This window comes from Ascaphus truei, chromosome 5, assembly GCF_040206685.1.
Source record: "Ascaphus truei isolate aAscTru1 chromosome 5, aAscTru1.hap1, whole genome shotgun sequence".
NCBI lineage: Eukaryota > Metazoa > Chordata > Amphibia > Anura > Ascaphidae > Ascaphus > Ascaphus truei.
In genome coordinates this window covers 291,431,198-291,457,550 of record NC_134487.1, presented here as the reverse complement: position 1 = coordinate 291,457,550, position 26,353 = coordinate 291,431,198, and the positions used below count along the sequence as shown (strand labels likewise).

Sequence of the window (26,353 nt, the reverse complement as noted above, 5' to 3'; positions counted from 1 at the left end):
TATTTATATATATATATATATATAAAATCAAAGGCTCCTTACCAGGCAGACCAGAGAATCCAGGGAATCCAAAGTAGGCACAGCAAGGAAGAGACAGCACACTTGTTAGCAAAAAGAATTGTATTAGTAAAGCACAGGTGTTTTGTGCCTGCTTTACTAATACAATTATTTTTGCTAACAAGTGTGCTGTCTCTTCCTTGCTGTGCCTACTTTGGATTCCCTGGATTATCTGGTCTGCCTGCTAAGGAGCCTTTGAATATATTTATTCATATGGGACTAAGCACCTGTCTTCATCTATATTTGTGTGCCATCTGCTCTGTTACCTATATATATATAAATAAATTACTGAGCAGTGCCCCTCCTCCTCTCACCCCGCCTACCCCTTTCTTTCTCCCTCTCTTCTAAGGTAATTAAGCTGTTATAATAAAAAAATAATACTAGTGTACGTGAGCAGGTGGTCACTGGAACAGAACCGCGTTGGTTTCAGGTCCGGGGGCCCCCTTCTTCCTGAGATACAGGCCCCGTTATGGCATGCCGTAATCCCCATGCACTTTATTCCCACGGTCATGTGACGCAAGACAATTAAATGCATAGGAGATACCGGCACGCCATAACGGGGCCTGTATCTCGGGAAGCAGGGTGTCCCCAGACCTGAAATCAATGCGGTTCTGCTCTGGAGACCCCCTGCTCACGTACACTAGTATTAAACATTTTATTAAAACCCTGCAATCACTGGTGAGATGTGCCCAGGCAGAGGCGGCTCTCTCTGTGCAGATCTCTATACAGCTGGGCCAGATCACTGCAGATCGTCAAGTGAGCCCTTTAGAGAGAGGTCAAAATCACGTTGCTGACTCCTCGCCAGTTTTGGGCATTTTGCTATCGCAGATATTCGAGGCTTTCTGAATACCGTGATAGCAACGCTAAAAAAACTGGTGGCCTAACCGGCGCTGCGATTTCTTTTATGAAGGCTACAAGAAAAGACCCCTCTGTCTTCTTTATATTGGTATCCATGTCAACAACAGGCTTCTTATACTGGTATGGACACGCCTCTCGTTTACCACTGATGAAGCCATCGTAGAAACAGAGAAACGCGTTGGGCATTTTGGATCCGAGTTATAGCGGTGATCTAACACGCCAAACAGGTCGGTCAGGTACCTTCAGTGGCTCCCTGAGACGGACGCGTCAAAATGAACACTGAGGCAAACACCGGCTGGAGCCAGAGACTGACACCCCGCGGACCCCCTGCTATGCATGTAGGAAACAGAGTGTGAGTGCAGACTCTATATATTTTAATGTTGTTAGTATATATTACATTTTGTTACCTATGTTCTTGATTGTTTTTTGCGTCTGTTTTCCATATTATATTATATAATGTGTGTGTGTGTGTGTGTGTGTGTGTGTGTGTGTGTGTGTGTGTGTGTGTGTGTGTGTGTGTGTGTGTGTGTGTGTGTGTGTGTGTGTGTGTGTGTGTGTGTGTGTGTGTGTGTGTGTGTGTGTGTGTGTGACCTCGACTAACACTTACACATATACCTCGGCACCTTAACATTACTGCTCCACTTATCTAATAGGAAAAAACAACCCTTAACTAGAAGACGAGATATCCTAATATTGTGCAAATATTTTGGATGCCAATCGATACAAATGATATGGTAAATAAGTGAATGTTATTAGCAGGGCGGCTGGTTATTATATTAGGGGCAGGCACTTGAGTTGGGCTATAAAAGCCTCAGGAATGTGGGACTGCTTGGTAGAGACATTAAACAGGCTTCAGAACCTCTCCAAGATCCAGACTGTTGTCATGAAGGTGATGCTGGTTCTGTTACTGGGTCTCACTGCAGCACTACCTGAGAATGCTTCAGGAGATGGTAACTTTGGTCTTGTTCTGTGATTGCTGTATCTTATGGTGTCTGTCACTTCTGCGCTTATTTCTGTCTCTTTATCGTTATACATTAGTAGGTATATTTTAAAATATAATCCAGAATATTTAATTAGACACAAACATGTAGGGGATAATGTTATATACAGTGAATTGCACAAATAAAAATGTGATTGAACTGAGGAAAATAATGAAATTGTAATATCTCTTTATTTATAGACATTGGTATATTGTGCATATAGCTATCTGAGCTTTTTGGACTCAGGCTGCTATCCTCAAGATAATCTAATATCTAATAAAATGTACATGGTAATAATATACTATCATCTATTTGAGTCAGTGTACATACTGTGTGTGTATATATATATATATATATATATATATATATATATATATATATATATATATATATATATATATATATACAACAATCTATGTTGGACTATATTCAAGTATTAGCTTAATCAGTAATATTTAAGCATTTATAGTCCAGTGTGTGTGTATTATAGGATATGTTTGACTCTATAGCTTTTAAATAGATATTTAGCCGTTTAAGCTTTAATTTGATCCCCTGGTTAATGTAGAGTTTTTATTTACAATACAGTATCTGGAGGGCTCAGTTAGCGTATAGACAATTATTCAGCAATTACTAGAGATATCTTTACATTTTATCAACAAGTAACTGTGTATTATTGCTATTGCAACTGTTACTTCATATAGCTATATTATGTTTGTACTTATGTAGTCTGGTTTTTATATTACTAGATGGTAGTATTAGCTCTATTAGCTGATTCAGGCCTTGAATACTTAATAAGACGAAGATAAATAAGCCCTGCACTGCTATTTTAGTATATTGTAGGCTATTAGGTATTGTACAAGTATTTAAGCATTCGATACTTTGTTTCTTATTCTCTGTCGGGATCAAAGTCAATTGGAGGAGCTAGTAGAATGTTAGTACGCCTCGGTATCACATGCTACTGACGTAATGACATCAGGACGGCGAGAGAGAGAGAGACTGACTGTTGGCCTTGAAAAAGATGAGGTAGCTTAGCACATGAGTTTTCTTTTTGTTTAATCTGTTAAATATGTTGCAAAATGTATAACCAAGAAACTGCAAGAAAAACAAGATAAAGAAAAGTAAGATGTCCAATGAAGTAATAAGTGCTGACACTGTGATATTATGTATGCCCGCCCCTTCTTCTGGTATAAGATAGCTTACTTAGAGCCTATTATTCAGTTCATTTATGTTAGATCAGACGCATGTCTTGATGTTTATGTGAATGTTACTCTTGCAAGTAGCTTCTGCAATAAAGTTTTTGAACAGATTATGTTTGCCTAAAAAGAATGTGTGGGACTGAGTTTTTCCACGACACAAGCAATAACATAAATAAGGGTGCTCAGCCAGTCATGAAGGGGTTAAGATAGGAACTGATAGGATAATTATTCACAATGTTATATAATGGATATTGTTACATACTGTATACTGACAGCAAAATGAACACTGCTTTTCTGTTTCTGTTTCTGTACGTGTATGATTTAATTTTGTATAGTTTAATGTTTGGTAAAACAGTTGTTAGATATGGAGATAGACATATACTTAATGTTGCAGCTGCTTATTTGGAAACGGTATATGATGTAAACATTTCGTTATAAAATATAAAGTAAAATAGTATCCATTTTTTTTTAATCACCTATATTTCTCTGAGATGTAAGACAGGTACTGGATTTGACAGTGAAGTGATTAGGGAAGTATGTGATAGAGGAAAATCAAGAGTAAATGTCCTTTATAATAGAATAATATGTTCTTAATTTGGGATTTGACGGCACTGACACTTTACAACAATCACCTCTCTGCTATACTTAGTCCACATAGATTTACTGATATGAGCTACTTACTATACCACATACTCCTAATACACTCATTACCTAACGCACTTCCTACTACCACCCTCATACTGCAGTTAGCGCATTAACATTTACTGCTATTACCCTCTGCGACACGTAATGCACATATATACTGTATATATATATACCTCAATCAGTAGCACCTGCTCTGCCTCACCTGTAGTAATACGCCTTCACTCACTATTGTTATTCTCTCTGCCACACACATTGCTCTTTCATTTATTAGTGTTCTCTCTGGTGCAGACTTGAATACCTCCATTACTCTCACCCATCTCTTTGGTATTGTAGTACAGGCATACCCCGGTTTAAGGACACTCACTTTAAGTACACTCGCGAGTAAGTACATCTCGCTCAAAAGGCAAACGGCAGCTCACGTATGCGCCTGTCAGCACATCCTGAACAGCAATACCGACTCCCAACCTGTACTGAAGTTATGCGCAAGCGGGGAGACTATAGAGCCTGTTACAAATGTATTATTTACATCAGTTATGCACGTATATGACGATTGCAGTACAGTACATGCATCGATAAGTGGGGAACATGTAGTGATTCACTTTAAGTACATTTTCGCTTTACATACATGCTCCGGTCCCATTGCGTACGTTAATGCGGGGTATGCCTGTATATTTTAATGACATTTCTCCCCTTCCTGTTAGTATTCCATCACTATTTCTAATAATCTCATAATCGGCATATGAAGTATCTTGGCAATCTCTTTAAAAATGTTTTTAATAAAATGAAACTTTATAACATGTATTCTTTGTATTTTTTGTAGGAACCACATATTTTGCAGGATGGGTCAACAAATACAACTAGCCTCTTAATTTTGTGTGTCCAGATCAACAAAGCATCAGCTTTATCTTAAGGTAACAGTGTTCCCATGCGATAGTGGGATTCAGTGTTCATGAACGTCAGAGTAACTGTATTTGTTTTGGAAAACAAAAAATAGGTAGCGCTAAATCTCAAAGAAATGTGTAGCTAATATATAAATGATCACCAATGTGATGTAAAAAAGGCCTGTATTCTACAATAAAAAAAGAATAAAGGAGGCTGCCTGTGATATAACTCTGACCCCCAGGTCAGAGAAACAACATGTGGAAAAAGATGTTATATCTCTGGCGCCCTGCACATGTAAATAATGTGATAAAAAGGATATATACAACCAGGACTGGTGACGGTGTCAGATCCAGGGATGTACTTCAATCGATGAGTTTGTCATACATGAAATGAAAACAGATAAAAGCACATAGCGTAATACTGTATGGTAAATTCAAAGTAATCTATGACATAAAAATTACAAAAACAAAACATAATAAATAAAATAAAAATAAGGACAAAAATAAAAAAACTAAGAACAAAATGCTGAGATGAACAACAGGTGACTGATATAAAAATGACACATTTAATAAACAATATGGACATAGATATATATAAAAATATTAGTCAATATAATGGAACTGGTCCCTCTGGTGGATCTGCTGCTGTAGCTGAAATAACCACTTACCGGACGTGAAGTGGTAACAGGCAGTGGATATTCAGAGAGTATCCCCTCTCATCTGTGGCTTGTCAGTCTACTGCTGACTATTGCTGATTGCCGCTGATGACTGCACTGTCTAATCCTCCTGTTGATCTGAGCATAGCGAATCTGCTATCACCGTCTGCACGCCTCGTCGGGCAGGTTGAAGGCGAATCTGCAGTTCCACATTCCCGAGCTGATCACGCACTAGAGGTCTGACCCCGCGAGATCAGGGGGGCGCTCCATCTGAAAGCAGCCGCTGAAGACCAGCACGCTACTGATGCAAAGGAGGGACGCCAGGAGCTGACAAGCCACAGATGAGAGGGGATACTCTCTGAATATCCACTGCCTGTTACCACTTCACGTCCGGTGAGTGGTTATTTCAGTTACAGCAGCAGATCGACCAGACGGACCCGTTCCATTATATTTACTAATATTTTTATATATGTCTATGTCCATACTCTGTATTGTTTATTAAATGTGTCATTTTTACATCAGTCACCTGTTGTTCATCACAGCATTTGGTTTTTCGTTTTTTGATTTTTGTCCTTATTTTTATTTTATTTATTGTTTTTTGTTTTTGTCATTTTTATGTCATAGATTACTTTGAATTTACCATACAGTATTACACGATGTGCTTTTATCTGTTTTCATTTCATGTATGACAAATTCATCGATTGGAGTACATCCCTTGATCTGACACAGTCACCAGTCCCGGTTGTATATATCCTTTTTATCACATTATTTACATGTGCAGGGCGCCAGAGATATAACATGTATTTGTTTTGGAAAACACTGGATAATTTTGCAGGAAGAGACACATTTTGATGGACCAGCATGAGAGATTGTCATAGATATAGCTCATTCACCAGCTCTCACGTCCTCACTTGCAGATAGTACAACACAAATTACCCGGGCGCTATCTCAATGCGCAGTGTGGAAGTAAATAAATAAAAAGAGAGTATATTACAACCTTTGTGGGGTATAATACCCCTTACCCTCGTGGTGCCCTCCTGTGACTCTGACCCCAACAGAATCTATCCAGGACCCTTGATGGTAATGGAACACAGAGACGAATGGGGAGCACAGGGTGAGGGATAATGCAGTACAGATGGCGGATGGTGATAACTCCTGACTGGGGTCCGGTGGGGTATAATACACCCAAATGGATCTCCTGTCTGGAGGGTGGTGGGAAGCTATTGGTATTAACGTCAATTAGAGTAATAGAATATCACTTACACGGCCTTGTGCGAGTGCTGGTGCATCAAGGTTTCTTTTTCTTCTATTTCTTCATTCCGATGTAGAATTCTTCCTGCTTCTCTTGCGGCCGTCTCTCCTTGGGTTGGGGGAATACTCCTGGTTCTTGCCTCGGTTCCTTCTTGTTCACAGACTAGTGTGAGTGCACACTTGTACAGGTGTCTTTTCTTCCCTGTAGACGGTGTCTGCACTCTTATGTCCCCTCTGTAGCTGAATGCTGGGCAGAAGTGGGACGCCTCCTCTATGCAGGGGTGTAGAGAAAGATTGATGTCTGCACTGGGGCTCTGACAATACAATTTTAATGTGATTAAAACAAAATAAAAGCAGCACTTACATCAAACAGTAAAACACCCAAAGTAGCAGCCTATCTTAGGGAGTCGTCCGGTGGCTTGTTGTAGGTGGCTCCCTGATTCTGCGTCCGGGTGCAGGGCTACAGCTCCGCCTTCCGACTCCTTTATGATGGCTGATTTGGTCCAAAAATATGAGCAATGCGTTTCGCCCTTTGCTGGGCTTCCTCAGGCTCCGTTTTCTTTAATTTTTATCACATTAAAATTGTATTGTCAGAGCCCCATTGCAGACATCAATCTTTCTCTACACCCCTGCACGGAGGAGGAGTCCCACTTCTGCCCAGCATTCAGCTACAGACGGGACAGAACAGTGTAGATACATCTACAGGGTAGAAAAGACACCTGTACACGTGTGCACTCACACTAGTCCGTGAAAAAGAAGGGACCGAGGCAAGAACCAGGAGGATTCCCCCAACCCAAGGAGAGACGGCCACAAGAGAAGCAGGAAGAATTCTACATCGGAAGGAAGAAATAGAAGAAAAAGAAACCTTGATGCACCAGCACTCGCACAAGGCTGTGTACGTGATATTCTATTACTCACTTGCAGGTAGACAGGTACCTCTGACAGCAAATGGTTTGTTTTGTGTGGCAATAGTACATAAAGGGAGAGATCTGGCTGGCTCCAGTAGAAGGTGTTTTTGTTACTAATGGGTATGAGTCACAATGAGGGCCAGTTTAACCACAAGGCAACATGTAGCAGCAGGGCTGCCGACAGTCGGAGAGAACTGGGACTACTGTCCTGGGCCTGGTGAGTCAGGGGGCCAGAGTACCCTGTCAGTGACACTAGCATGTGCCAGATCTGCAGAGGTGTCTCTCAGAGGGGACCTGCTGGAGGCTGGTGGAACTGACAGTGTGAGCACCTTCTGACCGGCACCTCTGTGAGTCTTTCTGGAAGTCGTCCAGCAGGGCCCTTCCATCCTCCAAAGCTACAGGTAAGTACGTTCTCACCCTCCACCTCCATCATCAACCTAAATACCCCCAGGCTAATGCCTCATTCTCGTCCTTCCCCCTCCCAGGTACATAAATACTCCCCCTCCCCCATGACACATAACTACCCCCTCGTCCCCCCATGGCACATAACTACCCCCCGCAAATGACAATGAGATTGTACAATCAGTATCATATTCTCCTTTTGAATGTAAAATAAATCTGTAATTATAAATTACAGAATTTTTATTAATTCTAATGCACAATAAACTTTTTTTTAAATTATAATTGTGTGAGAGGGGAGGGGCACTAGGCTAAATGTTCGCCTATAGCGCATAATACCTTTGTACCGACCCTGGATACTAGACACTTGCCATGACATCGTCTTTATGTTCCTCCAGTGAGAATCATAAGAGATATAAGGACCGAGTCTGGGATCTTGGCTGCAAGGAAACCTTCAGCAAAGCTTCATCCTGCTACTGGACTGAATACGTCAATGTCTTAAAAGAAAAGATAGAATTCATGTGTCCGTATGGCACTGTCCTAAGTAGCATGGAAAGTCACTACTTTAACAAAAAGCAGGACAGGAGGTAAAGACACGTGCTAGAGAACCCTTCATTTTAATGTAATTGTCTTCCTTCAAAAAATTAAATCCCCCGTAAAGTTATTTGTTTATTTTTTTATTTGTTTGCAGTGAAAATGAATATGTTTCTAATTTTGTTCTTCCCCGTGTTATTCTAATCTGAGCTGTTACTTATTGTTCTTCTATCTCTTTGATGAATGATGGCTGCATAATTAATGTGCACAACACCAGAAACAATATATTGGCATTGTACCTTTATATACAAAGGTATACAGTGTTGTGGAGAAAGGTATTCTTTCTTTCTTCCAAATATGCTCCATCCCATTTTCATTCTTCTATTGATTATATTCAAAAAGTGTCCATTGCTGGCCAAGGCAGACATAGCTATCAACTTTGTCAAGTTGTATTCCAATATATATGTGTAACACTCCTGGCCCGGCATCCTAATGAGTTTAAGTGCCTCATTCATTGGCTTACTCAGTCTCTATTACCTTGTCAGGGTGCAGGATTCGTGCAGGTCGGGCGTTGGTAATGCAATGATGGGCGCCAAGAACTTTATTCATACTAACAGCAGTTTTATTTATCATAGACGATAAAGGCTCAATCACAACATATATGTTCTTCTGGTGTAGACTGTTTAGTGTTTACTGTTTGTGATTTCTGTATTCTCTTCCCTAGCGGCACCCAATCTCGGCCCGCTAGGGAGATGTTACTGATTGACTCCTTATGGGTTACCTAATTGATCCCTCTTCTCTGGGACTTTTACTATTACATTAATACAGGACCAGGGGCTCAGCAATTCTGCTCCCTTCTAGTTTTTGTTATCTCTATATATGCCTAATTGAGATTCTCTAATACTGGTAATTGCCCTATATATTATATTCATTGAATATTTTGTTCCAGCTACATTGTCATTGTGTGTGTATATGTATTTTCCCCAGCACTTTATTTTAGCACGTTACGAGTGCATTCACGTGGAGGTTTCATTACGTTCCAGCATCTGTCAGATCTACGCCAGTTTTAGGAACTTTTGAAGCTATTCAGGATCCTCCAATGTAGCATTCATGATAGCAGCCTGATCTGGACTTTTTAACATGGTTCGCGCATGCGCACACATCAAATATGGCCACCGCGTCATAGTGGGTGCCTAGCAATGTAAATTGAAGCCAAAACACAAAACAATACAAACCTGTTTACCTGACTTACCTGAGTGCTGTCCCCTGATTTCGTGTGAAAATGGTATCGTATGGTGCTACCTGTTAGGCGTACTAGAGGCCTAAACCTCTGCGCTTGGCAAGCCTTGGGTGGCCAGTGCATCGCCTCTATCCGTGAGGATCCCTGCGTTGGCGGGATAGCCCCTCACGGGAACCGGTATACCTATTTGGTGTATCTCCAATAACCACAATCACGACAAAGTATGTACAACCTATTTACCTATTTATTATTTACTATGGTCTCATAGTCTCAGCAATACAGTATACACACAATCCCAGTAAACGTTCCCCAAAGTACAGAGGATGCCCTGGGCATCTAGAACCTGATGTCCACAGAACAGTCCCACACCAATATATGTGAGGGCAGCGCTACCCTCCCGTGAAATGTTGGTGCACATGGTGGTACCTTCCTGGCTACTCGAGTACACCAGAGGATTTGTAGACCAGCTGCAAGCATGGTCTTACAAGGTGGGGCCTCCGGCTCAATCCCCTTCTCGCCTTACATCCGGTAATACTGCGGGATCAATTCCGCCAGGCATGGGGATTCGTCCACTGCAGTTCTGTCTGCTCCACTGAATCGTCCGTACACTAATGGGCGAGTCCATTACTATAGGCCGGCCCTTCAAAACATCCACTATAGTGTAGGGGAAACTACCTGGGGCCTACGGGGAATGGGTCTGGCATAGTCCGGGGGCTTGACTAGCTCCCCAGACACTACCTCTCCCTTCGCCGGCTCCATCAGGACTGAGCACGCTGCCTCAAGTCCGCTGAGGAAATCCTGAACGACAGGACCTCCTCTTCCTGCAGCGCCAACCCCAAGATGGCCGCTGCTTTACACACCGCCCTTATATATGTGGCTGCGCCAACCACAACATGGCCGACGCAGCTCACTCAAACCCTCCAGAGCGATGGGATGATTGCCAGGGAGGAGGCAAGGGAGGGTACCCTGCTACACTCTCCCCCCCAGCAAACACCTCATCATCCCCACATGAGAAAAAAACATTCACAACAATGCTCATAACACAACTTATATCATAGAAAATACACAGCCTAACACAACTTTATAGAATTTCTTAAATAACATTATACACTTAAGTCAGGATTAATAATAGAGGCAAACCTGTCTCTAGACGTCTGCTGAGACTCATAGTGAGGTTGCCCTATTGAATCATACGACATTCTATTTAGGGCCCGCATAGTTCTTTGACTTCTCTTCAATTCGGGAGCTGGTACTTTGTTAATCCTGAAAGCTCCTCTTCATTTTCTTGGTCGGAGAGGTTTCCAGCGGCTTGAGGCCCTGGCCCTCATAGGGCAAATGACATTTTTATTGTCATTGTCGCCTTTTGGATTGAATGCCAGGCTTTTAGAATTTAGAATCTGAGTATGTCACGGTAGCTAGTGATAGGTTATAATATACACAAAATATCTTGGTTGAATTGAACACGATTTAGAGATAATATATATAGTTTATTCCTTAAAGAAGGTGAACACACAAGATGGTACAAATAACAGATAAAATATAGCACTTACTTAGGGGTTGGACAATGAAGCAATCAGATACAGGATTGTCAATTCATTCAGCAATAGAGGATACAAATGAAGACATCACGAAGACAATGGGTATAGGGTTTACACAGGTTTATATGGAATTCCAGTCCCATACCCTGGCATTGAGTGCAAGACATTGGAGGACAATTATCTGCACCCAATCCCTCCTTGCCACCTCACTTGAGAGGCAAAGTAATACCTGCCCACTGGGTGGGCATTATTCTAATCAGGGGCTTATTTCCCTAGCCCCCCTCCCACAAGACTGGCGTCGCCCAGTCTGCTTGGGACAGGAAAACCTTTGTCCCAAGGTGTGAAACACAACACTTATCCCAAGTACCCACGTCCTGCTCTGCTTTGTTCTAGCATACACAAGCAGGGTGGGGGAGCCTTTGACCAGGGGGCTTATTGTAGACTACTTGTCTCCCCCTTGAGCATTAACATACCATATGGCCTCTGGTTTTCCCGGGTTTAGGAATACCAGACCCACAAGGTAATACATATCTTAATATCTACATATATTAAAATAATCCGTTCGACTGGGCCGAGCGGGCTGAAACTTGCCAGACCCTCATGCCGGAGGGGACTCTCCATAGTGGCCAAGTTTCAGCTCGCTGCGACCCACCGGACTGGAGTTATACAAATGCAATTTTAAAAGCACTTTTGAACATGAGGCTTTTTTCTGCCATGCAAGTCAATAGCAGAAACACCAACTTTACAATTACCCTGACTCCGTTCTATTACCCCGAGAGGGTCAGAATTTGCCATGCAATCCTGCCAGAACTAGGACTACATGGTAGCCGAATCTCAGCCCTCTATGTTGGACAGAACTGGAGTTATGGGTTATAGGTATCTGCTCGTTCTGACTTAGCCGTTTTTACCTCGTGGCTTTTACCTCTGCCATTGGAGCCAATGGCGCGACCCTTGTACTGAGCGTGACCCTTTACCGGGGTCATTAACTCTCGGACCCGGTTGGGGTCAAGTGGGGGGGTTCCTAGGATCTAGGGGCAAAAATAATTTTATTCCTGGGTGCCCTAGAACCTAAGTTTCCCATGCCAATTGAATTTGAACTTGACCGGGGGGTGATCAAAGCTCTCTTCAAGACAATGTTTGCGCTCTTGTGGTCTGCTGTTTGGATGGCTGCCAACCCGTTCCTGGAGGTCGGCTTCGAGGAATCCCCATTGAAATGAATGGCTCCATTGACTTTCAATGGGAAACCACCGCTCCTCCTCTCGGGCGCCACCTGCAGGTCTTCTCCGATATCAGGTCTAAATCGCCGGAATCTCCATAGGCTTATATGGAGCCCCAATGGCGATCTATTGGGAAGCTGCAAAATGGAGCCTGCAAAGGCGGGAAAAGGGACAAAGGGCCATAAACACAAAGTTAACATTAACCCTTTCCCTCCCACCTGGATCCCAGTGTATGTGGTTGCTGCATACACTGCAAAGGTCCAAACACCAATAATTGTACCCTTATAAACACTTTAGCAAATAAAACGGTTTGTCATGAGGCAGGAGAATACAAATACGTTAATTCCCTCTAAATGTGGGAATAGGATAACCAAGGGACATACCTTTTGGTTATGAAGCAGGGGAACATATGTATTATACGTACATTTCGGGTTAACCCCTCACTTCCCAGACGGTGGAAGGGGGTGCCTAATGGGGGTGACCCCTTTATTACTCGCTTGGCACCCCTCCTCCATCACAGAGTACCAGATACAGTAGGCAGGAGATCGCTAAGCCCAGCTATAGGTTTGTCTTCAATTACCTCCTGCACAGGAGAAGAAGAATCTGATTGAACAGGCTCACTAACTTGAGGAATAGGCAGTAGATGGTTCCTGTGCCAAACTTTTATCTGCCCTTCAGAGTCCTTTATTCGGTAAACCGGAATCCCAGATAGCTGTGAATCCACCTCAAACGGGCTATCTCTCCATCGGTCAGCCAGTTTATGTTTCCCTGGCACTCCCAGATTTCCCAGAAGGACCTTGTCTCCAGGCCGAAGCTCCTGATAACTTACCTTACAGTCATATCTTCGTTTGTTATTAGGGTTCAGCTTAGCCGTGGTCCCTACTTCTAGCTAATACGCTCTTTGCAGCTTGATTTTCAGTCATTTGACATATTGGTAGTGTGCCACATTGGGCACTCCATTAGTGGAGATTCCCAATCGGATGTCCACCGGTAGCCTGGCTTCTCTGCCGAACATCATAAAATATAGTGAAAATCCTGTGGACTCATGGCAGGTGCAATTGTAGGCATGCACCAGGTGCTCCATGTGCTTGCTCCAGCTCACCTTCTCAGTCTTTCAAAGTGCCCAGCATGTCCAGCAGGGTCCGATTGAACTGTTCAGGCAAGGTGGTAGGGTGTGCTGCGAGATTTCTCCACGTTAAGCAACTTCATTAACTCCTTTATGAGGTTACTCTCGAAATCGTGGCACTTATCCGAATGCATATGGTTCAGCAGTCCGTAATGAATTAAATATTTCTCCCACAATACCTTAGCCACCGTGAGGGCCTTTTGGTCTTTAGTGGGAAAGGCTTGCATAGCGAGCATAGTGGTCAGTGATTACTAGCACATTCCCGATGCCCCTTGAGTCTTGTTTTATGTGCAGGGAGTCCATACATACTAAATCCATAGGTCCAGAACTTTTCAGATGGCAAATTGGAGCTGCATGTGTAGGCAGTGTTTTCCTCCGGATGCACCTCAAGCATCTTCGGCAGTGATGTTCCACATCCTCCCTCATTTTTGGCCAGTAGACTCTATCCCTCAGGAGTCCGAACATTATATCTACGCCCATATGTTCATGGTCATCATGTAGTGATCTCAACGCCATATACGCTCTTTTTTTCCAGTATCAATCACACCCTGATGAAGTAGCTTTTTTGATACGAAACGCGTTGGATAGGAAATAGATTGTGTGTTTTCTATTCCATTTTTACTTTACATATATATATATATATACAGACAAAAAAAGACTGCACCCTTCAGGTGCTATAATCAAACACTTGATATCTAAATGATTAAGTGACTTCTCTAACTGCAGCAGTATAAAAGTAGCAGAAAGATGTATGTTATCCTGTGATAACTAAATACATACACACTAATAACTTTAAAAATACACAAAAATGTATTACATATATGCAATTAAATAGCTAAATATTGTAAGCTACTGACTACCATGCTAAACCAAATGAGAGAAAAATTGTGAAATAATTGTGTTGCGACCAAAAAATACCAATAAAAATAAAAAAATAAAAATAAAAAATAAAAAAAGGTCTATGGATTGGGATCTGGCTGCTCTCTGCAAGGAACCAACGACCTCCCAGTAATCTGTGAACAACAAGAAAAGAAAGCGCCCGATCCTAGTGCAACATAAAAAAATACACTTTTAATAGAAAAATGGTAGGTCCAACAAATTTGAACTCACAAACGAATAAAAGGTAAAAGCATGTAATGAGTATACTCATTCGCCAACCGCACGATGATGTCGCTCCGCTTGCACGCCACTCTCTCCTTCTGTGAAGTCCCAGCTTCTCTGAGCCGCCGTCCAGCAGAGGTACAGGAACTGTACAACCTCTCCCGATATGACCCGGAAGTCCACCACTCTCACTCTCACGGTGATTTCATCAGGGGAGTGATGAAACGCATAGGGAAGAGTTTTTAAGCTACTGAGATTGTTTATACTCATCGTTCACTGCCGATACCTCACGGACGCTGTAAGGACATTTTGTCTACTGCTGGTGCACACATCCGCCTCTGCGGGGTCATATTTATATTACCTCCCATCCAGATGCTGCTGTGAGAGTGGTGGACTTCTGGGTCATATCGGGAGAGGTTGTACAGTTCCTGTACCTCTGCTGCTCAGGCCTCTTTCCTGGGACTGGTAGGGGTTGGGCTTTTGCCGCCGCTGGGCGATTGTATTTTAGGGTGGGTTGCAAAAGTTAGCGCAGCTGCTTTGGGGGTTACCTTTTGAGGGCATTCCCTCCTCATGCGTCCTTCCTCCCCGCACTCATAACAGCAAGGTGTACGATTTTTAATTGCAAAACAAGTATAACAAACCTCACACTGATGAAACCCACAAGGTCGAAACAGTCTGTAAGTGGGTTCACTGGCTTTGCATCTCATCCCAGGCTATGTTTAAAAGCTGTGTTTAAAAAAACAAGCATTAAATCATGGATTTAAGACAAAAGGTGGCACTGTGTGCTCATTGCATGTCATTTCCCAGAATCCCTTGCTGCAGTGGAAGCACTGTATGCTAGATGATAATAGCAAAAAGCAGGGTTGCAGACCTGTCTAAGGCTGCGCTCATAGTGCCGGCAATGCAACGTCGCCCGAAAACAAATGCATTGTGGCCGTTGTGCGCGCTTATAGTAAGCGCGATGGCGACAAAGCTACGGAGTGATGTGGCGACGCGAATTTCTGAAGCCGGTCAAATTTGGTTTCTTAGGGGCTGTCACAGCCCCTGAACCAATCAATGACCAGGTCGCCCACAACGTCGCCGCAAAGCGAAATACAACTTTTGCTAGTGATGTCACTTGCTGCGTCGCCATCGCGGGCACTATAAGCGCGGCCTAAGACATGTGAATGTCCATGATATTCTTTATTGGCTATATGCTAACGGTGGAGGTTTTGTCGCCTTTTTCACCCACCATAACTTAAAAAGTGTGTGTGTGTGTGTGTGTATATGTGTATATCTTATACTATATTAGTGAAAGCACTGTATGTTTGCCTGCCTGCCTGCATGCATGCCTGCCTGCTGGATGTCCGGTGTCCCTAGCGGCAATCTCATTGGTCCCTTGGCCCGCCCGCCCCCGCACACCTCTCATTGGCCTCACACACTCACACCACCCCCTTGGCCCGCCCCCCACACCTCTCATTGGCCTGAGGCGGAGTGACGGGCCAAAGGTCCAAAAAAATAAATAAAACACACACACACACACACACCTCTCTCCCCTCTCCAAATCACCTTTTCCCCCTCCCCAGCGGCATCACCTCTTCCCCCTCCCCAGCGGCATCACCTCTTCCCCCTCCCCAGCGGCATCACCTCTTCCCCCTCCCCAGCGGCATCACCTCTTCCCCCTCCCCAGCGGCATCACCTCTTCCCCCTCCCCAGCGGCATCACCTCTTCCCCCTCCCCAGCGGCATCACCTCTTCCCCCTCCCCAGCGGCATCACCTCTTCCCCCTCCCCAGCGGCATCACCTCTTCCCCCTCCCCAGCGGCATCACCTCTTCCCCCTCCCCAGCGGCATCACCTCTCCCCCTCCCCAGCGGCATCACCTCTCCCCCCTCACCGCTCCAAATCACCTCTCCCCGCTCCAAATCACCTCTCCCCGCTCCAAATCACCTCTCCCCCCTCCCCGCTCCAAATCACCTCGCTTCCCGCAGCTGCCACGCGGCGCGGAAGATGGCGGACACCCTTCCTCCCTCGCGGCGCCGAGTCAGACGGTGGCGGCGCCCGGAAGTACAGGTAGGTGTCGCTCCCCACCTCCGGCGCCAAACGGAACTGAGAAAGGGCGCATCAACTGAGGTGTGTGTGTGTGTGTGTGTGTGTGTGTGTGTGTGTGTGTGTGTGTGTGTGTGTGTGTGTGTGTGTGTGTGTGTGTGTGTGTGTCACTGTCCACTGCCCCCCCTCCTATCCACTGCCCCCCCCTCCTGTCCACTGCCCCCCCCTCCTGTCCACTGCGTCCCCCCTCCTGTCCACTGCGTCCCCCCTCCTGTCCCCCCTCCTGTCCACTGCCCCCCCCCTCCTGTCCACTGCCCCCCCCCCTCCTGTCCACTGCGTCCCCCCTCCTGTCCACTGCGTCCCCCCTCCTGTCCACTGCCCCCCCCCTCCTGTCCACTGCCCCCCCTCCTGTCCACTGCCCCCCCTCCTGTCCACTGCCCCCCCCTCCTGTCCACTGCCCCCCCCCTCCTGTCCACTGCCCCCTCCCTCCTGTCCACTGCCCCCCCCTCCTGTCCACTGCCCCCCCCCTCCTGTCCACTGCCCCCCCCCTCCTGTCCACTGCCCCCCCCCTCCTGTCCACTGCCCCCCCCTCCTGTCCACTGCCCCCCCCTCCTGTCCACTGCCCTCCCCTCCTGTCCACTGCCCCCCCCCTCCTGTCCACTGCCCCCCCCTCCTGTCCACTGCCCCCCCCCTCCTGTCCACTGCCCCCCCCCTCCTGTCCACTGCCCCCTCCCTCCTGTCCACTGCCCCCTCCCTCCTGTCCACTGCCCCCCCCTCCTGTCCACTGCCCCCCCCCTCCTGTCCACTGCCCCCCCCCTCCTGTCCACTGCCCCCCCCCTCCTGTCCACTGCAGGAAATGCAGGGGGAGGAATCCATGCCTTTGAGGTGCCCCCCCCCCTCCCTTTGACGCCCCCCCCCTCCCTTTGACACCTCCCCCCTCCCTTTGACGCCCCCCCCCTCCCTTTTACGCCCCCCCCTCCCTTTGACGCCCCCCCCCTCCCTTTGACGCCCCCCCCCCTCCCTTTGACGCCCCCCCCCTCCCTTTGACGCCCCCCCCTCCCTTTGACGCCCCCCCCCTCCCTTTGACGCCCCCCCCCTCCCTTTGACGCCCCCCCTCCCTTTGACGCCCCCCCCCTCCCTTTGACGCCCCCCCCCTCCCTTTGACGCCCCCCCCCCCTCCCTTTGACGCCCCCCCCCTCCCTTTGACGCCCCCCCCCTCCCTTTGACGCCCTCCCCCCTCCCTTTGACGCCCCCCCTCCCTTTGACGCCCCCCCCCCTCCCTTTGACGCCCCCCCCTGCCTTTGACGCCCCCCCCTGCCTTTGACGCCCCGCGCGCACACACTGACTGACTGCCGCACGCACGCACACACTGACTGACGCGCACACAAAGCCTGACTGACGCACGCACACACTGACTGAGGCACACACTGACTGTGTGTGCGTCAGTCAGTCTGTGTGTGTTTGTGTTTCTGCCTCAGACTCACTGACGCGCGAGCAAACACACAGTGACTGACGCACACACGCTACATGAAGCTGTAAAGGAGGGAGGGAGGGGGGGGACTGGATTGATGTGAATGGGGGACAAACAGAGAGAGGGGGGAGGAGAGAGAGGAACGGGAACATTACATCCCGGGCAACGCCGGGTCTCTCAGCTAGTATATATATATATATATATATATATATATATATATATATATATATGCAAATATAGCTGTATGCTCATCTGCATGTCTTAGGCAGGTCTGCAACCCCGCCTTTCCCCATTATCACCCAGCATACAGCACTTCCACTGCAGCAAGGGATTCTGGGAAATGACATGCAAATGATATATATATATACCAGAAATGACTCACTTAGCCAAATCGTTCCGATTCTAACAATAAAAGTATGAATATACAATAATATGAACAGATGATCTTGGATTGTCTAGAAAATACTACATAAAAATATATGAATGCTTGGCTGAATGTATGTGCAAAAAAAATCACACAGCCAGGATTAAGATGCATAGCCAGTAAACCAATCCACAGACAGACTGTTTCGACCTTAATTCTTATTCCCATTGACAACTCTTTTGTATCAAATGTTTATCTCGACAATTTACACAAACTGTACCTTTAACCACTGGCTTCCTGTTTGATTTTTGCCTTGCCATCAGATACTGCAGAATATTGGTTTCATACTGGACAATATGTCAGCTAAACCTCAGAAGCTTCCCTCATGATAGGGACGGTTGGGACAGTGTGGTTGGTTTACTGCTTGAAGTTGGGTTGGTAGCTCTTCGAATGACTGTCTTCTTCTCCAGGTGGAAGTATTACTGCTGCATCGGGAAGGAGGAATTCGAGCAAGACTGCCAGTGGAGCGAATACGTCAATGATTTTGATGCTAACCTGAGATGGGAAGCGCCCGTTAATTACTACCTTGTAGGAACATCCAGTTACTATGATAACTTCAATGGGTAAGTATGTGTCTCCTGCAAGGGGAATCCCTTGTGAACATGAATATGTTTTTCTCTTTCAGTTTTCTTTCCAAAACAGACATCACTTTTGTTTTTGTCTTCTTGATTTACATAGTAATAGCACCGTCCCACACTGCTCATCACATTCTGACACTAATATGTTTGTGGGGAAATGAGTTTCAGACACTTTTTGTAGGGATCAAACAGACACTCCTTACAGTAATTATGGAATGATTAGGAAATACTCATTGGGAATGGATCCATGCTTGTTCCTACATCTATCTTTTATTCAAAGCTGAATTATTTGTTGTAGATCAAGTATTAATTATTTGTATTTACTTAAAGCACCAGTCTGTGCTGCCTATTTCTTTTAGGGTGTATTGTTTAATATTACCTGAACTAGAGCTGATTTATTACTCGGGCGCCATGGTCAGCCTTGCACTTGCGGCCTCCAGGAAGCTAGAACGTCATCAAGAGCTGACATTGTGGCCTTCAATTGGTGGTCCTGGTGCCATATACATATGGATGTCGCTTTTGGTATCACACACAGACACAAGAAAAGTACAAATAAGCCAGGAAAGTTGTGGTCTCCAGAGAGATCTAAAGATCAAGGAACAGTACAGGGGGATTTCCCCAAGATTAGGAACAATTAAATATATATAAGTACATACACAATAAACTGGGGACTGATGCTTTAACCTTTTCAGTGCCGGGGGTCTTGCGGCACGATTGACACCCACCATGCCAGGACCCATGCCATACTAGGTATGATATAAGAGCACCGTATGGATTCCATACAAAACCCCCATAAAACACTGCCTACAGGTGTTACCGCAGCTCATGGCAATATGCTGTGGCGGGGGAGGGGGTGGAGATGCCGTCACGGCCGGCACATTGCTGGTAATATTATGGAAAGCAGAACCGCGGCAAATGGGGATTGTGAGAAATTCAATCAGGTTAAATGTGAATATAAAGACATAAATAGAAAGAAATTGAAGTTATCTGCAGATTTATAGTTCCAGGTCTCTGCACTATTGTACTGATTGTTCATTTTAACTTGAAGATATCCCAGTCTGCGGCAGTCACTTTAAATACATTTTCTTTGTCCCACAGGGACAGACGTTGGAAATACCAGTATTGTGCCAAGCGCTAAACCAAGAGGAATCGTCCGTCGGAGCTAAACGCAGTTTGCTGATACATAATCTGACCAGTGGTTGTGCATATGATTATTTTTGCTTTCGACGCTATTGTTCCACTAATTGCAAATTAAACATTCAGATCCTCCAATTATAAATGATGGAATCAGAAAGTGTTGTTGTTTATTGTGATGAAGTTACATAGAAACATAGAATTCCACAGCAGGTAAGAACTAGTGATGTAAATTGTGCTGAAATTCTGATTCGCTGTGTAACTGGTGTTTCTTAGTCAATTTCAATTTTTGCAAATTCCTCTTCGTTCAGAAAAAGTCACTTTTATGAAATGTTAAATTGTGGGAATTTTTTCATTTTCATGTTCGCCTATCACTAAAGAGAACCACTTGACCCACTCAGTCTGCCCATTATCTGAGCTGCTGTGAAAACTCAGACATTATTTTAGCCTTGGTTTTCTTTCATATTTAGGGCAGCCTTGTGTATATCTGTGAAGGTAGGATAGCTGGGGGACCTAATAAAAAGAAATCCCAGCTATTTACCCCCTAAAAAATATGTAACTTGGCTGTCCTAGCAATATTTCATCCAGCCAAATGTCTTTAATATCTGGGGGAGAACAGGGAATATATAATGCACCATGTCTGTAAGAATGCATTTCAAAGCCTGTATTCTTATTCCCTGTAAATGCAATCCCACAGTTTAGTGAATCAACATTGTTCTGTGATGGGATTTAGGCTAGCTGTCCTGTCTTTTACATAATTACCTTATGTCTGTATTTATGCCTGTGTTAGCAGTTCCTCCCAGATTAGATACAGTGGTTGGGATTGTGTGTGGTGATGAAATTAATATAAGCCCTGCAAATGTAAATGATGTTACCATTTGTATGGATGGAGTTTCTGTAAAACCTTTAGCTGAATTGTTCTATAGAAAAGATATAATCAGAACAAAGGTAGGACACTAGTTAATTGAATCAGTTACCAGGTCTGAGCCCCAGGCACTGTTTCTCTTGGCTGGCTACCTTTGCTCAAAGTTAAAGCATAGCCAGCAAGAGGTATAAAAGGAACACTGCAGGTCAGATCAGGAGTTACCCTCAGAGGGAGAGACACTCTGGGAGGGTGTGTGGAGATTTCCTCAGAAGTCCACCTCTGGGAAGGAGTGTGGAGATACATTGCTGAGGGGTTGCTGTGTGCAGCACTTTGATATCCTGGAGCAAAGAAGCGGACAGGGGAATCTCATTTGAAGAGGGTCCTTGCACCTTGGAAAGGTAGATGTCATCCCCCAGACCCCTGTAAGTGTGTATATTTTCATATTTTGTATTTCTATGTGTTTCTGAGGATTTATCCAAAATAAACCCCATTTCATTTTATTACTGTGTTTTGCCCTGTGACTGATCCCTTAAATATAAATGGTGTTAAAAGTCCTGGTCTACCGTGATAATATCCCAAAGCATAAACCAATATGGTTTTCCAAGGAGGTGGCAGGTATTGTAAATCTAAAAAGACTAAAAAGTGCAGGATAGAGAACTATATCAGGGCAGGAAGAAGGAAGCAAAGAAAATAATCAGGGAAAACAATGCAGGGGTAAGCTGCCACCAGTGCTCAAGGGCTAGAGCGTAGATAATATGTCCATTAATAATCAGAGCCACACAGGTAAGGCACTTAATGAACTTACATGATAGAAAATCAGGCGGACAAATAAAGCAGGTTGGGGGGAGGGGTAATAACGGGTGCCCTTAAGAATCGCCGACCATCCTGAATGGGAACAGCCCGGCTGATGCTATGACACCCTCGACCCACTCTGCCAATAAAGTACCTGCTGTCACGCTGTGTCCGGTGAGTCCCACTGCAGAGGAGATGATGCACCGGAATAGGTGTCTGCGACTGTGTATGAAATCCACGTGCAGCCAGCTGAGGTATCCGGAACAGCAAACAAGAAAAGCGGTGCACTAAGATAACCAGGTAAATCCAACACGCAGCTCTAACAAAAAACGGCTATTTATTGAAGTAGGTGGACAAACATCACCATACTAGATGACCTCTGATGCGTTTCATCCCGCAAGGGACTTTGTCAAAGAGTGGATGGTAAACGTCTGTATACTACCAACTATCCTGTGATAGGCTAAACACAAAATTGTTTTACAGGCAACTCCTCTTACACAGCTGAGTCTTAATTAATGAGAGTGCCATTCAATCTATACAGACATAGTGGTATATAGAAAGGGGAGTAAGATATACAGATATAGCTAATACATAGTAACAGCTAAACAACATGTATAACAAACATAATAAAAAATATACACAAACAACTTATTGCAACAGTACTGTAAGGTAGTAACAACAGCAATGGCAAATGAATAATATAAAAACCAAACATACAAGTAACATGAAAATGAACAAGGATAGGATTAGTTAAAGAAACAAATAATCAAAATAACATTATCAAATATATCAAGAGACGAGATGATAAAAATGTTATCGATAAAATATAAATATATATATAATATAACAATAATTAGAAAAATAAATAAAATGAATTATATATATATGCATATGTATATGCACACATACACACATATAAATATATACACATGTGTACACACACATACACATAAAATAACATAATAATAAAGAATCAATAAATATATAAATAATATTAATCAATATCCACAATGAGTAAACATAAATTCATAACGGATCAATTCTATATCAAATATTCATAAATCAATAATGATCCATAACGATATGTATAAATAATATTAAAATCGATCATTCCCTATCAGCTCATCTCTTATCAATCTATAAGTAAGAGATTGTCATAACAGACATAATATAGCGATATTGATATACATTATAAAATAATAATAATCAAAAACCATTTATATCAAGGTATGTGTTAGAAATATCACAAAACCAAGATATATACAGTATAATAGATACACATAATATATAATCATATAAAGGGGAAGATAAAGAACAGAATAAACCTGAAGGAAGAAAAAAAATCAAAAAAACCAAGAAAAAGAGGGAGACGTATACACATTGGTTCAACCTATAACATTGTAAGAGTAGAAAAAGAGACCTCATATCTCAAATTCCTAACTTCTCACTATTAAATCAAGAAATGTTTAAGTTTCCAATCTGTGTTTATACCATTGGGGTACAATGTATTCATGGTACAAATCCAGTGCATCTCTCCCTTATTTAAGAGATTCAACCTATCTCCACCTCTGGGATGACATGGACCATGTTCAATACCGACAAAGGAGAAGTTGGATATATCTCCTTGGGGGCAAGTAGAGAAATGATGGGACATCAGGTGTATATGTTCCATAATTTGTGACCATAAAGGTCTCATAGTGCGTCTTACATATTTTTTGTGGCACCCACATTGTAACACATATACAACAAATGATGTGTAACAATTGATAAAACTAGTAATGTAATGATTAGATTTGTATGATTTAAAGGATTTAGTAGATGTAGAATATTGATAAATAGAACATCTCCCACAAGTAAAGAATCCCTTAGGGATCCCACGTATCTCTCTGTAATTATCATTAGACCTAAACATACTGGGTGAGATATGACCAGCTAAGGACCTCCCTTTTCTGAAAACAAATCCTAGGAGCTTTTTGGACGATAGCAGAAATATCTTTGTCTTAAGACAATGTATTCCAATGTTTGTGGAAAATTGCTTTTATTTGACGTGCTTGTCTATTAAAAGTGGTAATAAACATAGGACAAGCAGTGTCATCCCTTCTAGACAGTGTAGATGTTGTATTACGTCTATTACATTTTTCTCAACATTTTGGATTAAGATCTTATCATTTTTTCATGGTGGGTGAATGACGGTATGAATGACAGTGGGTGGGTGAGTGGGTGAATGACCGTGGGTGGGTGAGTGGGTGAATGACAGTGGGTGGGTGAATGACAATGGGTGGGTGAATGACAGTGTGTGGGGGAATGACAGTTTAATGACAGTTTAATGACAGTGGGTTGGGTGGGTGTGTGAATGATAGTGGGTGGGTGGGTGAATGATAGTGTGTGGGTGGGTGGGTGAATGACAGTGGGTTGAATGACAGTGGGTGGGCGAATGACAGTGTGTGGGTGGGTGAATGACAGTGGGTGAGTGAATGACAGTGGATGGGTGGGTGAAAGACAGTTGAATAATGGTGGGTGGGTGGGTGAATGACAGTGGGTTGAATGACAGTGAGTTGAATGACAGTGGGTTGAATGACAGTGAGTTGAATGACAGTGGGTTGAATGACAGTGGGTGGGTGGTTGAATGACAGTGGGTGGGTGGGTGAATGACAGTTTGGGTGAATGACAGTGGGTGGGTGAATGAGAGTGGGTGGGTGAATGACAGTGGGTGGGTAGGTTAATGTTGCATGTGGGTGGGTGAATGACGGAGGTGGGTGGGTGAATGACGGTGGGACCGTGGGTGGGTGGGAGACAGTGGGTGGGTGGGAGACAGTGTGACTGAGTGGGTGGGTGACAGTGACTGGGTGGGTGACAGTGACAGTGACTGGGTGGGTGACAGTTACAGTGAGTGGGCAGGTGACAGTGACTGGGTGGGTGGGTGACAGTGACTGGGTGGTTGGGTGACAGTGGGTGGGTAGGTGACAGTGACTGTGTGGGTGACAGTGACTGGGTGGGTGATAGTGACTTGACAGTGACTGGGTGGGTGACAGTTACTAGGTGGGTGGGTGACAGTGACTGGGTGGGTGACAGTGACTGGTTGGGTGGGTGACAGTGACTGGGTGGGTGACAGTGACTGGGTGGGTTGGTGGGTGACAGTGACTGGGTGGGTGACAGTGACTGGGTGGGTGACAGTGGATGACTGACAGTGACTGGGTGGAAGACAGTGACAGTGGGTGACAGTGACTGGGTGGGGTGACTTACCTTGACCGGTTGGGTGCAGCTTTCTGCCGGACGCTTTCCTCTCCTGCTCCCAATATCCCTGCGGCAGCTGCCTGGGACGGGAGGTGGGCTTGGGGGCGTGGGAGGTGGGCTCGGGGGGGCGCGGGGGGCGCGGGAGGTAGGCTCGGGGGGGCACGGGAGCTGGACTCGGGGGGGGGCGACAGGAGGTGGGCTCATGGGAGGGCCACGGGAGGTGGACTCGGGGGGAGCGTGGGAAGCTGGCCGCGGGGGGAAGCAGGGGGAAGCAGCCCGCAGGAGGAGCTGGTCCTTCCCCCTCCGTCCCATGTTGGGAGCGGGTGGGGGAGATGCGGGCCGCAGGAGGAGCTGGTACTTCCCCCTCCATCCCACGTTGGGACCGGGGGGGGAGATGTGGGCCACAGGAGTAGCTGGTCCTTCCCCCTCCGTTCCACGTTGGGAGCGGGGGGGGAGATGTGGGCCGCAGGAGGAGCTGGTACTTCCTCCTCCGTCCCACGTTGAGAGCACGTGGAGGGGGGGTGGGAGGGGAGAGTGGGCCCTGCGCATGCGCGCCGGGACCGCGGGTAATTGCCGCCATTTTTTTCTACATTTAATTAATTAACTGGTGCCCTGACCCACGGCGCCCAGGACGCCAGTGCACTTTCTCCCCCGCTGTTGGCGGCCCTGACTATATGATTATATAGAGCAGGGGGGCGCAAACTTTTTTCCCTGCGGCCCCCTGCCAACGGTCCCCTCACTCCCGCACCCCCCCTAACCCCCACTTACCTGCGCTCCGGCGTCATGACATCATGTTGCCATAGCAACGTAACGTCACATGTCCTGGCGGCGTCATTTTGACGCCGCGTTGCAATGGCGACGCAGGAAGGAAGCCTAGGTAAGTAAAGGTTTACAGAGGCCCTGCAGCTCCCCCGGCACTTAATTTAAGTGCCTTTGGGAAGTGCACGGGGCCTCTGTAAACCCCGCGCCCCCCCGCCGGCAGTCTCGCGCCCCCCCTGGGGGTCGCTCCCCCCAATTTGCGCACCGCTGATGTAGGGCATATATGGCTATCTGTGTTATCCACAAGAAAATGCTGTAGGAATAATGCCATGGAAGGCCACCAATTGGAAGAACTACTGCAGCCAATAATGGTCATATATGCCCTACATATGAGAGTCCTCCGAGGGAACCTCTCTCATCCACGTGTTTTGCAAGCTGGTTTACCGTATCCATCTGCAATTCCAAGGCTGTGATACATCTGGCA

General features: G+C 45.2%; 2 protein-coding genes across 2 annotated transcripts in view; one reads left to right on the top strand and one right to left on the bottom strand.

The window, feature by feature from the left end:
• Positions 1–26,353, bottom strand: part of LOC142496161 (hemagglutinin/amebocyte aggregation factor-like) — a 178,335-nt gene that overhangs the window by 53,104 nt on the left and 98,878 nt on the right. The gene's annotated exons all lie outside the window — the stretch shown is intronic.
• LOC142496164 (hemagglutinin/amebocyte aggregation factor-like) lies at positions 1,780–21,584 on the top strand. Its single transcript, XM_075602642.1, has 5 exons — positions 1,780–1,865; positions 4,557–4,643; positions 8,231–8,418; positions 18,918–19,070; positions 20,184–21,584. Exons 1-5 carry the CDS (start codon positions 1,851–1,853, stop codon positions 20,221–20,223), a joined length of 483 nt encoding a protein of 160 aa, XP_075458757.1. The 5' UTR covers positions 1,780–1,850; the 3' UTR covers positions 20,224–21,584.